General features: G+C 32.3%; 1 protein-coding gene across 1 annotated transcript in view; it reads right to left on the bottom strand.

Annotated features, from left to right (window-relative positions):
• Positions 1-11,550, bottom strand: part of LOC129225263 (glutamate receptor ionotropic, kainate 2-like) — a 78,697-nt gene extending 67,147 nt beyond the window's left edge. Inside the window, exons 1-3 of the mRNA XM_054859846.1 lie at positions 11,453-11,550; positions 6,761-6,814; positions 5,376-5,540 (exon numbers count right to left, since the gene is read on the bottom strand). Coding sequence (XP_054715821.1) covers positions 5,376-5,540; positions 6,761-6,799 — 204 coding nt within the window. The 5' untranslated portion in view covers positions 6,800-6,814; positions 11,453-11,550. The remainder of the gene's footprint in view (positions 1-5,375; positions 5,541-6,760; positions 6,815-11,452) is intronic.
• Positions 11,551-14,214: the final 2,664 nt, after the last annotated feature.

Consider the following 14,214-nt stretch of genomic DNA (forward strand, 5'->3'; position numbering starts at 1 on the left):
AGTTTTATCAAACTACTACCAAAAGAGCATATTCTGAAATTTGAAGCATATCGACCAAAAATTAAGTCACATGGAACTTTTTTCAATATGTGTCAGCATCGAATTTTCCAGTCCGAGATAAATGACGTTAAAGTCTAATTTCACCCACATTTCATGATCTTCGTATTTTAATACCTCCCGAAATATATTTTCATGATGACTAAATATTTGACATTAATACCAATGTAAGAATTTATTGAAACTTAGTTTACATGTTTGACACTTAGTTGTTCGACTTTGTTTACATTTTTTACAGCCATTTTAATCGAAAACACGGTCTGTTTACTTTTTTTTTAAACGCATCCCAGGTAGCATCAACTCATCGGATTTTGCTCGGTCGATCATCGACTCCTCCTAAACTCATCGCGTAATGCACGCTGATATCGTTGCGATCAGAATCCGAGAACGGTTTTCGATGAGCTTTTTTTTATCGGAAAACTATATCCTTACGATCAAATTTTCCGATGAAAATTTGCCGAGCTACATTTCATCGGAAAAAGATATCGTAACGATAAAATTTTCCGATGAAAATTTGCCGAGCTGCATTTCATCGGAAAAAGAGATCGTAACGATCAAATTTTCCGATGAAAATTTACCGAGCTACATTTCATCGGAAAGAGAGATCGTTACGATCAAATTTTCCGATGAAAATTTGCCGAGCTGCATTTCATCGGAAAAAGAGATCGTAACGATCAAATTTTCCGATGAAAATTTACCGAGCTACATTTCATCGGAAAGAGAGATCGTTATAATCAAATTTTCCGATGAAAATTTGCCGAGCTGCATTTCATCGGAAAAAGAGATTGTAACGATCAAATTTTCCGATGAAAATTTGCTGAGCTACATTTCATCGAAAAACGAAATCGTAACGATCAAATTTTCTGATGAAAATTTGCCGAGCTGCATTTCATCGGAAAAAGAGATCGTAACGATCAAATTTTCCGATGAAAATTTGCTGAGCTACATTTCATCGGAAAAAGAGATCTTAACGATCAAATTTTCCGATGAAAATTTGCCGAGCTACATTTCATCGGAAAGATAGATCGTAACGATCAAATTTTCCGATGAAAATTTGCCGAGTTACATTTCATCTTAAAAAAGTAGGTTGTTTAAATTTTCCGATAAAAATTTTCCCAATCTAAGATTTTTGGACATCTCCCAACTGTTATAGTATAAATTTTATTGTTCGAATATCCGACAATTGATAGTGTCATTGATCAAACGTAAGGCTATACGGATCAACATTCAGGGTTGAAAATCGGAGGAAAAATGACTGAGACTTTGACTCCGAATCCGACTCCTGGATTTTGAAAGGGTTTACTCCCCCCCCGATTTGCTGCAAAATCAATTCAACTTTCACTCCACGATTCCAACCCCGATTACCTCACTGGGATTGCGAACAAAATGAGACTCCGACTCTTGAATGATTTCTCTCTATCTCCAAAACAATTCCACTCCGTTCAATTTGACTCCCAAAATTACCGACTCCGACTCGGTTTGCGGGCAAAATGATCGACTCCGACTCTTCACTAGCTGGCGCCACAAGTATATTCACTGAATAAAGTTCTCACTTTTTCATTCAGAAATCTGTCATGGCCTTGCCACCCGATAGATGACGCCACAAATGATTTTCCATTTAATACATTATGTTCCTCCCAGGAAGGAACATTACTTGTCCAGTGGTTAGCATATGAATCTCGTATTCCAGAGGTCTAGGGTTCGAATCCCGGCTAAAGCGACTTCGATTGAGCTCATGAATCACGTTCATCAAAAGTTGTTAAATTAGAAATTAAATAAACAAGTTATAAAAAAAAATAAAATATATAAAATAATTGTCCCAAATGACATCATCCAAAAATACCCCTCCTGAAAGTTTTCAAGATGGCGGAAGAATCACGTGATCATCCAAGATGGCGGACCCCCCTTCCCACTGTTAATTTTTTTTCCTCCTGCTTCTCCCTATATCGCAGTTGTTACTACTTCTCATCGTATTTTCATCCTAAATTCATCGCCTCCGAACAGCACTGCTCGTATATTGCTCCAAATCTCATCGTATTTTCATCCTAAATTCATCGCCTCGGAACAGCACTGCTCGTATATTGCTCCAAATCTCATCGTATTTTCATCCAAAATTCATCGCCTCGGAACAGCACTGCTCGTATATTGCTCCAAATCTCATCGTATTTTCATCCAAAATTCATCGCCTCGGAACAGCACTGCTCGTATATTGCTCCAAATCTCATCGGTATAGGGAGAAAATTCATCGAATTCCGATGATCGGATTCTACTATTGCCGATGAGACATATTGGAGCAATTTCCGATGAAAACTCATCGGAATCCGATCATCGACCGATCATCGGCCGATCAAAGTTTGATCGGATTTCGATGAACGGCCGATGATCGGCCGATGAGTTGATGCTACTCGGGATATAACTTTGCGATAAAATATCAGATCAACAAGAGCTTTTTTCATACGATTCAGCACACTTCATATATTGTTACTTCCACGGAATTTAAAAAAAAATCATATTTTTGATCGATTTGAGCTATTTGGAAGGTCCACGGTCCCCTTCGCACCAGAATTCTGTAAGGTTGTTTGTAAGCTGTAATACATAAGAGGACAGTGCGGTTACAATCCTTCAGTTAATTTTAAGTTTTGGGTTCGGATTTTCAAACATCATTCCTTACCTAACTCCATCGGAAAAAAAGTCTATACAGCACTGGTTCCATATTTTTCTACATTGGATAACGAGGGTTGACCACGTCTTCAAGTGTCATGTACAATAATTATTAAGATATCTCTAGAGGACTGCATCGCTATGCTCTCACCAATGTTGGCAAAGCAGTATCTACACAACACAATTGCAGCTGTACTACACAAACTCGTGGCAAATGGCTATGTGGAGCTTTAAGACTCACTGAGAATCATTTATAACACAACAAACTCCATAGTAAAACTTGTTTCAATAAAATAGACTAATTGTCAAGTGAGTCATTGGTAGTGGGATTTACTTTCTATCATTCCTGTATACCTACGACAAAATAATATAAATATATTTCTCAAAAGGAATAATTGCAAAACTGTTAACTCTAGAAATAAAATTTTTGTATAAGAAGTTTGGAAACATCAGATTAACTTAAACATTAAATAGATTGAAAATGTAATACTGATGCGTAACAGTATCTACTTAAAAACTTGGAATTTAAAGTTTTGAAATCAGCGTTAAAAGAGTTTTTGGGAGAAGACGGTAAAAATTTTGAAACCTACGCCCAGCGACCGTTACTTGAGCAACCACTTGTGTCATCATCTACAGTATAGGAGATGCGTTTACCAAGACTTCGGTTGCTCAAGAAAAGAAAAAACATACAACCTGAGCATGTAAAATATCCATTATGCATCTTATGATAGTACTTGAATTAAATGTCTACACCCACATTGAATTAAACATCGAAATGAGAGATTCATATTTTTTACTCTTCATTGAGAACATCACCGACTGCATTTGAAACTTTTTACAAAAATATGACATGAAAATAACATCAAAACTGGTACAAGCTTTTGGTCCACTTAGGGAGCAGGGACCCTTCTCTGCTTTAGATTTTAAATTACATATAACTATAAACATGTTTGCATAGCCACAATAAGAAAACATGAGTCAAAGTGTTGTTAATTTTATTGTTTACGGTCTCATAAACGGCGTATACAGTAAAATTAACAGCATTAAGCAATATGTTTTTCAGTAATCAATATTTATTACGTAAAATCTTTTTTTTTTTAAATCATTGTCACTTTTCATATCCGACATCACTGTTTATAGCTAAAAAATGAAGAAAAGTGACGCAATAAAAATTATTTGTACGTAGTAAAAATCAACCTATAAACAAAATCTATTGATTTTTTGTTTTAAAGTTTTTGAGCTGTAAGAAATTTAAAAAAAACTTGGCTATGACAAAAGCCAATGACATATACATAGTTATAGTTAAATACTAATGTTAAATATTTGTTTCTTAAAACTATATGATTACTGGGAAACAACTTATTTTACAGAAAAGCTGGTAATTTAAACAAGTGCGTATTATTTTATCAGACTTTGCTAAGAAGGTTTAAATTAATTATACATCCTACTATAACTACGTTCAAAAAAATAATCCAATATAGTCTACGCTGCTTAGAATGCACCAATTAGGATTTTTTTAAAGGCCAACAAACATTAACCAATCAGAAGCAATATCATCGAATCTGAAATCCGTGTTCTATGTCATGATAATTGTGATATCTTCTTCGAACTCATTTGTGTCCCGAAGATTGTCAGGTTGAAAATAAACTTCAAACATGTACACTAAACCAGAGCTTCTGAAAAATAATTCCCTTGGTCATCAATCTTAAAAGATTATAATGATCCATTCTTGCAGGAATTCACAGATCGCTGCGTTTGCATTGCGACAACGTTTAAGAACTTCAAGTCGCAAATTTCAACAACCACTTTAAGCCTTAATTTTAATCTTTGTTCAAGAGTTAACTTCAGAAATTTATCACATTTAAGTATAGAATGATCATTTTTACACACAATACAATGTTTTTTCTTATTACTTTCGTTTGTTAAAAGTGACTTCGATTTACTGGGAACAGTTGAAGAATAATTTTTTAATCCGTCTAAAATCCTAGCTCTTTCTTCCAAAAACTCTAGAAATTTATCAAGGGTAGAAATTTCTGTAGATTTTACAGACGTTTCAAATATTTTCTTAGATTCGTGATCCAACTTGTGATTTAACTCATTTAGCAAAAATTATTTGGACAAATTATTTCTTATGTTGAGTGAAAAGTCTACGCCAATGCGTATTATAAAGCTGTCGCCAGCACTTGAGTGAAAGTGCATTTGTTATATGAGAGCAGTTGAGTTTCAATAAAGTGAGAGTACAGTCCACTATGACATGTGTTGTGTTTTCTTGATTAAGAGTAATTAATTGAACTATGGAGCTATCGACGGGACCCCATTCGTTTAAAAACTAACATTTTGTGTAGAAGTGTCTTTCTGTAGTAAGTATACGATATTTCGTGCAACCGTCTTAATTTGGATTTGTGTGCATGTAGTGCGCCAGTATTGCATTTACGACCCTCTGTTCACCCTCTGTTCCTACACATAAAGAATTGCTGCAATTCGACAAGAAGAAAAGTGTGCGTTTGCGTTCGTTTTATTTATTTATTTATTTATTTATTTATTTATTTTTTTTGAAGTTATTTAAAGTTTGCTGATTTATAAAAAAACAGGCATTAACTAATGTCGAGCTATTGTAATAAAAGACATTCAGGAAAGAGAGCTTACATTTAGCCTACCTTCACAGGAGGCATCTTTTTGCTGAGTCGACCATAATATATATCGCCCAACAGCCACTCTCGGGGCACGTACACTCCAGACGTTTTTGAAGGCTGAACTAGTCTAAAACCAGTGATGTTCGCTCGGCCGTGCTGAAAATCTTGTAAATCTATCGTGTGCAAGTCCTATAAATACAAGAAAGCATATAAAAGATGCAGGTGATTCAGAAAGAACTCCCCAAATGTTTAAGTTACAAAAAAATAAATAAAAAAAGATAGAAAGAATGAAAGAATGAGGTATAGGCAGATGAAAAACTGAACAGAAAAGGCAGAATCCTTTTTATGCATCGATTTTAGAAAAAAGTTCGAAGATTGGACATTAAATGACGCTTTCCTTTACAATTGCAGAAATTAACAGCAGTATCGGCAAAAATGACTTTTTGAGACATTTGAAAAAAAAAACGTGTTTTGGATTTAATACTAATTTAATTATAAGTTTTTATTGATTTCAAACATCTGAAGAAGTTTTAAGTTTTGCATTTCATTCTTAGACACAGAAAAATGTTGTGTATTTTCGTTCATATTTTCAGCATTTTAAAAGATATTATGACTTTTAGATAATATTTGCTGTCCTAGAAACTTAGTTTAATCACATCGTATTCTTTTACGCTTACTAGTTCTAAAATTTGATACCGCTGATATAGAAAAGTAATTTAGTTTTATATAAGACGTTATCTGAGGGACTGCTGTATAACCAGATTAAAACAACCAAATCCATCTCAGCCCAAAACATGTTTAAATGTACATAATTAGACAAATTTTACAATAGCAGTAAATAATTTACAGCTGAGTTTCAACAGAAATAGAACATAACGTCGTACAGAAAAAGTCTTTTCAAACGAAAAAGAAAATCATTGTGGAAAATTAAATAGTCAGTGTGCTAAATGTTTTATATCATCTCCTTTAAAATTGCGAAACAAATAAGTGGATTTGATGCTGATAATAATTCTTTAAATGTTCTTTCTCAAAAACTCATCTAAACGTTAGAAAATTTTAAGCATCATTTGATGACTGAATCCGATATTAAATTTTACAATCAGAAATTAATTTAGCTAAATATTGCAGGATGTTAAATATACTGAGTAAGCATTCATGCAAACATTCTTTCTAATTCTTAATGCAGGTTTTAAATGTATACATTTTTTTTTTTGGATAAGATTTGAATCTCTCTTTTGTTACCTCCATTATTAATAAAAAAAGCAATAAACATGATTTAGTAAGTTTTTAGGTAAAAAGAAAATGAATATCGAAGTAAAATAAATAAAAATAAAATAAAAACCTGATAAGTATACTTTTAACACTTATATACTAAAATTTGCATGGTATTATACTGTGAAAAATCTTACCAAAGATGTAATAAAATAATTATGATACTCTGTCATCATTCCAAAAGCATGAGCCTAGGAAGACAAATAAAGAAAAAAAATGAAAGCAATCATTTTGGAAGTTTAAAAAAAAGTACTCACTAAATATTATGCAACAAATAACTGCCCAATATGCAGATTCAAGATATAACTGCTTTTAGCCCAATATTTTGGAACACCCATAACAGAACTGCATGAAAGCCACTTTATATAGAAGTGGAGTACATCTTCACACAGTACATATTTTATCACACCAGCAAGAGGTCTTCATAAAAAGGGTACGTTTCCAATTAAAATAATATGAAGTTTTGTCCAATAGGAAGTAAGTAATTTGAATTTCACAAAACGTGATTTATTTTAAGACTATACATTTATTTAATTTCATAACACTATGCAGAAAAAAAAAATAACTAAAAATAAACCTTCAGAATGCTTCTGACACCATTCTTGCTGATTCTAGCATAACATGGCGCTGAATCTAAATATGACTTATGTTTACCCGCATCACGTCCCACTTTTTAGAAATATCGTCCCTATTTTTTTGAGCAATCATGATTGCTTATTGCTTTCATTTGACTGTTTTGATGTGCTATCATTTTATTTTCCCTCCAGCACCCTCTGCAGCATCACCGTCGACCGGCTCCTCACAATGCTGCTCCTCTAGCGAAAGCTATCTCCAGGTTGCGTCAATATCCTACACTTACACGCACGTACACACACACATACACACATACACAAGCACATACACACACACATACATAGACACTTACACACAACTACCCACACACTCATGCCTGCACACAGACACAAACACATATGACTACACGCACACACACATCCCCCCCACAAGCAATCATACACACAGCTACAAACACACTCATACATGCGCAGAGACACAAACACACACGCCTACATACACACACCCGCTCGTGATTGCGAAAAACATAATTTGAATTCCAGATGTCAAAATTCAAATTATTTTTTTTTTAATTTTTATTTATTATTTTCAGTTTTTAACAGTTTCATAGCCATTATTTTTATTCGGTGGGAATGAGAGCATTATATTAACCATAATCATTCTCCTGGAGGGGCTTGAGCAGAGCCAAGTTCAAAATCATGAGTATTTAAAGCTGATTGAGGCACTCGGGGGGGGGGGGAGCTGATGGGATTACGTAATGATAATTTTCAGAAACAACAATAAAATACTTAAAAACAAATATCTTTTGGAAACTGGATACAACTTAAATTTTAAGAATGAATCACTTTTGATTTTATACAATTTATTTTATTTATTTAGCTAATCAGTTTTTTTTTTGTTTTTTTTTAAACATCAATATTCAATGTCTACATTTGTGAAACCTAAAAAAAAAAACCCTTAATGTTGATAACAACAAATTATGTGAAAGTACTAAACTAAATCAAGGCTCGGTTTTATTAAAAACTACATACAACGTTTTGATTATGTGATTATGTACTAAATTAGTTCCATCAATACATATCTGTGGAAACCACATACATTTTCTGAGCTTCTAAACCCAATTGCATTTCCGAACTTCAAATGCAATATTATGATGAATTCGTACGTCTTAATTAAATGAGACCTTGAGATCAAAGGAACCATTATCAAAATTAATGCTTTAATCTCCTTCACATAAGTTTACATAACACTTTAATATTGAAAATGGATAAAATGTTGTATGATTGTACATGTATTACTTGATAAAGTCTAAGGACGCTTTGCATGCGCAAAACAGTTATTACCCAAATGTGTAAAAAATAAAAGACGGTAAGGAAAACTGAAATTCTCATGCACATTATTCCTTAACCCTGCAAGGGCTATAGCACATATATGAGGCAGTGAGATGAGCAAAAGTGATGTAAGTGGATATTTTCAAGTTCTGAATAAAGCGCGTTTAAAGTTGTGGTCGTAGGCAGGATTTCATTTTTTCCCTAAATGATGCTGTATAATAAATAGCACCAATCAAGAATACTAGTAATTTGTCTTTCCTCAAAACAGAGGAGAGGCTCACCTTCCATTTGTACTGATTATCTCCCAGTTTTTGATTTTGCACTTACACCCTTTGCTTCTCACTGCATCATTTGCGTTCTGCTAGTTCAAAGTTTGCTTTCATTAATACAAATATGTTATTAATACTTTTTTTTTGTTGCTCACACATTGAAAATTATTATTATTAGTCAAAAAAAGTAATAAACTATGACTTGAAAAACATATTGCAATTTCTTTCAAACTTTTGAAAATGAAATCAAGTGCATTAAAAGTACCATGCTTCAACATTTAATTATGATTAATTTAAAATTAAAGAGTAAATGTAAACAATGATATCAATTTTCTTAATATTTCTGAGTTAATGAAATTTTGAAAATCAGTTTTAACTTTGCATCTCTTATGATCACAGTCAAAGATGATTCATCAATTTTCAATCTATACTGTTACCAACTATTATAAAACTTGACATTCATATTTTTTACGTCTCACACTTAACAGATTTGAAACGAACATCGTCCAGGATTAAGCGTGAGACGTGAATAATTTCATAGCATAGTGATTTAAAGTTGTTTTTTTTTTAACTATGCTCTAAAACAGCAACTGGATATAGTAATCCAATCAAATCACTTTAATTTGTTGAAAAAAATCGTTTACGTTTGCTTTGATTTAAACGATGCTAATTACCTGATACTGTTATTTTTATTCATTTATTTTATTTTTATTTATTTTTTTCTCTTTTGAAAAAGTTATTTTGACTAAAAATTGTTTTGTTTTACGCATGGCTGATATTAAAAACTGTAAGCGTTTAAAAAATGTGTTTCAATGAAATAGGTTAAAGCAAAACCATTTTTTTCTCTCCAGAAAATGTTTCAGTTTATAAGTGAGCTATTTAATTTAATAATATTATTAGCCATTTTGAGCAACTCTCTTAAAGTATACTCTTAAAATAACGAAAATTTTCTATAAAAACACAAATGCATTGCTTCCTTTCACAGGTATGTGAAGAAATGTTTTTCGTAGAAGAGAAAATAACCATTGAGTGGTAACACATATAAGGAAGAGCGTTAGCTGTACCAGCCTATTGCGCAGCTGTCACAAACAAGAGCAAATACCGGGCTACTTCAAAACAATTCCAGACGAACTAGTAGCATGGTGAAAAAATGTCCTGAATGACCAATCTAAACTATCGGTACATCTGAATTTGATCATACAAACCCTGATATGATATGAACCGTTGTTGGTGGCAGTTTTGAATATTCCTGCTAGTACTGATGATGCACCTTTTCATATGTTTTACCGTACAGTTTCCCGAAATGGTCAATTTTTCCTCTAAGGAGAGCATTTATGCAAACCCCAGTGAAGGAAAACAAACGCGAATCCTGATCAAGGACATGAATCGTTGTTTTTGGAACACCGTATGATGATTTCCTTAACCCCTTCAGACCTGGTGTCCGGTATACTGGACATACACTTTAAACAGCTGCTAATCATTTAATAATTGATTTAATTAGTTGATTTTTTTGTAGTTGACTCTTTATATTCTATTTATTATAATCTGTGAAATAATTTTTCGTTTTGGGATTGACAACACTAACATATAAGGATTGAGAGACAGAGAGTATCTCGTTTTTCCAACCATGGGTTTTCATCTGAAAAGCGAGGTTTTTTTCCTGATTTTTTTAAAAATATATAATCTTTAATTAATCGTTTCAAACGCTTTATGTTTTATAATTGTTTGTAGAACATTTTATAATGAAGTTTGTTTGGTATTTTATCGTTTTTGTATATGAAATATTGATTTCAAAAATATAAGTCCGGAATATTGGACGTGCCTTAACTCTTTTAATTTTTCTCCTACAAACTCAAAATTTTGTCTATAAGATACCCTTTACCATAGTACACTGTGTACTAAATATCAACATTTTTGGTCCAATATTTCATAATTCCGACTGAAGGGGTTAAAACACTGGTATCCGGTATTTCCTATAACTTAAGGCCTTATGCAATGATGGTTCAGTTCTAAAAATCTTTTGGTTAAAAAAAAAAAGCTTCTCTTTTTTTTTCTTTTCGCACCATGCGAAATTATCTTCACGACAAGACTGAAGTGTTAAACTCCATCTAAACAATGAAGGATGTTTTATTTAGGTACTACCAATCCGTGGGACAAAACCAAAACTTTGGCAGCAAACGTTATGCTCAGAAAACACCTCTGTTCAATTTTGAAAGCTTTCGGATCTAGTTTTTTTCGCGAGATTTTATGATTTTAATTTTTATGTGGCAATAGTTATGGTTTTACGAAAATGGTCAATAAATAATACTTTTAAGCTTCATGAAGTTCAATATTTTTTTCTTGAAACGCAAATTCCCTCTGTTATGCATTGATACTTTTTAAAACAATAATTTTTTCCATAAACGCAAAATATAGCCATAAATAATGACTGAACTTAAAATAACATGGCATATCACTTCATCAATATAGCAATAATTGCATGAAGTTCTTTCAGTATTCTTGCATCGAGATTTTCTTTTTTACAACCTTTAACGAAGCAAAAGCATTAAACCTAAATTATGTTCCAAAAGGTTCGAAAGAAGCTTCTGCTATCGCTATTAATGACTATCGCTTACAACACTAAACAATGTTGATGATAAATACTTTCAATACATACTAAGGTCAATATTTCTGCTATTCTGGAGGCTGGAACGTCAAGAACAACATTAGTTTCGCCTTTTTTGCTGACGTCTTTGAGCAATTTCCTGTAGTGAAGACCCCTCTCCAATACCCTTAAGGTGATTTTGACGTTGCCGTCGTTGGCCATCATGATGAGATGCTGAAGGCGAGGTAAGGCTAGAAAAAATACGGTTTTTGTCATACAATCTACAGCTACACTGTACTATTGGTATTTCAAAAATTAAAGAAATATAAGATCTGGACGCTATATTATGTTTTTAAAGTTAGAAGTCAGATTATCTAATTATAAAGCGATTGAGCGCATGCTTCAATATTATCAACGATTACCTTTATTGTTCTTTTTTTTTCGCTAGCCTTAAGTGTTTTATTCTTATTCGTCTGTGTGTCTGAATGTTGCGTGCTAGCTATTGATTAACGTATGACAAGAGTATTTACTGGCCAAAAATGAAAAACATTGTTACATGGAATTATTGAACATTTAAAAATTGATGAAATGAAAATATTTTTTATCAACCACCTTTTATATCCAGTTTATACATCAATTTGCTAGATAGATTTAACATTGTATACATTGAAACTTGTTTTAATTATTTTTTTTAATTACTGAAGTAAGTTTCAGAAGGGTCTCGTGATTATTATACGTTGCATTAACGCATAAAATTCCGTATTTTTACCTTGTATACCATATTTAAACTGTATCAAGATAAAATAAGTAAATTCACATCACAATTCAATGCACAGTTTCTAAAAATAATTGGAAAAAAGAAACAAGTATCAGGAGCATGATCTTCACGAATATCCGTGCCAAATCTTCTCGACTATTTTCCTTAGATTTCTACTCTTTTGGAAATTTGAAAAGTTTACCCAATCCACATCTTGATGAGCTTAACAAACTCTTCAAAACCGTAGGCGAAAATATCTTCTTCGATATTACTGAAAAAATTATTGTGATGGAAAAGACGTTTAAAAAATGTAGTTGGAAACAAAAGCTAACGATAGGAGCATTTAAAACTTAAATAATTGTTACTGAATTATTTGCGTAATAACTTTTGAAAAATCCCTAAAATGTCTGCAAATAAACTTCCGTCATTACAAATTTGAACAAAGTACCACCATACATATCGTCATTACACCACAAAAACTACAAACCCTTTTTTCCAACAACAACATTGACTCATTCAGAAAAAAATATTAATTACCATTCATCTTAGATACATTATACACAATCATTAATAAAATGTTTAAACCATAATTTGAAGAAGGAGGGAAATACACTTGAAATAATCCGCTAGTGCAAATATCACTTCACAATTTTTCAGCTCTCAACATTTGCGAAAAATAACATGTATTGTGTATTACGCTCTTTCTTTCTGCCATTTGTACATTATCACTTCTCATAGTTTTCTCTGGGTTTGTATTCCCGGATTTTCGAAACAGAAAGCTATGTCTAACACTTCGAAAGAAAATCAACATAAAAATATCGACTGAGATGGGTAAAACCTTTTTACTACATTTTAGTTTTATCGATAAACAGGGAAATTCCATTCACATCTTTCGTGAAAACTAAAGCAAGATATTCTTGACTTAAAAAAGGAATCCCATATTCCACGGCATCTTTCCTAGAATTTTTGAAGGGTTATACTTCCTGAAAATACCACAATTTGTTTTGACTTTGCAAAAACTTAATAATGCTGAGCGCATACACACTCTTATACACTTGATACCTTGACATTGATATTCAGAAGATTTTTTCCGTCTGAGAACGTGGATAGAAATGTATGCAAGCATGAATTTTATAATGATATTTCCTTAGGAAAATGAAATCACAGGCCGGAAATATGCAGGGTTTCACTTTAAATTCCCTTCTAAAAATGAAGAAGGTGCATTTTATTTCTGGAAGTCCTTCGTAGGTTCGTAGTTGTGTCAGCAAAATATAATAAACAGTAATACGTATGTACAGAGGGTGGACAATTTATTATGCTCAAACAAAATTTTCAATATTTTTATTGTTTTTTATAGTTGTTACATAGTTTTATTATTTGAACCAATTTTAAAAATAATTTAAAATATGAATTAAGCATATTAAACGTAAAGTTACTTCTGATCGATACTATAAATATGTTTAAAAAGATTAGTTAATATTTAGTAGCGCCGCCTTTTGCTGCTATCACGGCTTGGATGCGGCATAACATGCTTTTAATGCGTAATATGCCTACTTAAGCTACCTGGTATTATATATCAAATCGTTATTTTTTTCTAAAAGTCACACCCATAAGAAGAAGCTTGAAAATCGAAATTTTAACGGACACTGACAATGACGTATAACACATTTAAAATATTAAGAAAAACAAAAAATAAAGTGTTGCCAGAATAATCTTTAAACTTAAAAAAAAAATCGTAAAATAAGTTCAAATAATAAAGATATGTAACAACATTAAAATAACGAAAAAAATACAGAAAAGTTTGTTTGAATATGATAATTTCGCCACCCTCTGTAAAATAGGACATTTTAAGCATGAATAATACAGGGTGTTTCAAAATAAATAGCGGGGTTTTAACATGTTATAATATTTATTACACAAAACTTACAGCCACAAGTGATATATCAAATGAAAGAGAAACTCAAACAGTTTTACATAATAGCCTACAAGTGTTCAATGTGAGTACCATTCGTCACTCGGCACACGTCAAGACGATATGCGAGTTCTTCCCAAACTTTGATGAGTGTTTCATTAGTAA

Source organism: Uloborus diversus, chromosome 6, assembly GCF_026930045.1.
Source record: "Uloborus diversus isolate 005 chromosome 6, Udiv.v.3.1, whole genome shotgun sequence".
Classification (NCBI taxonomy): Eukaryota; Metazoa; Arthropoda; class Arachnida; order Araneae; family Uloboridae; genus Uloborus; species Uloborus diversus.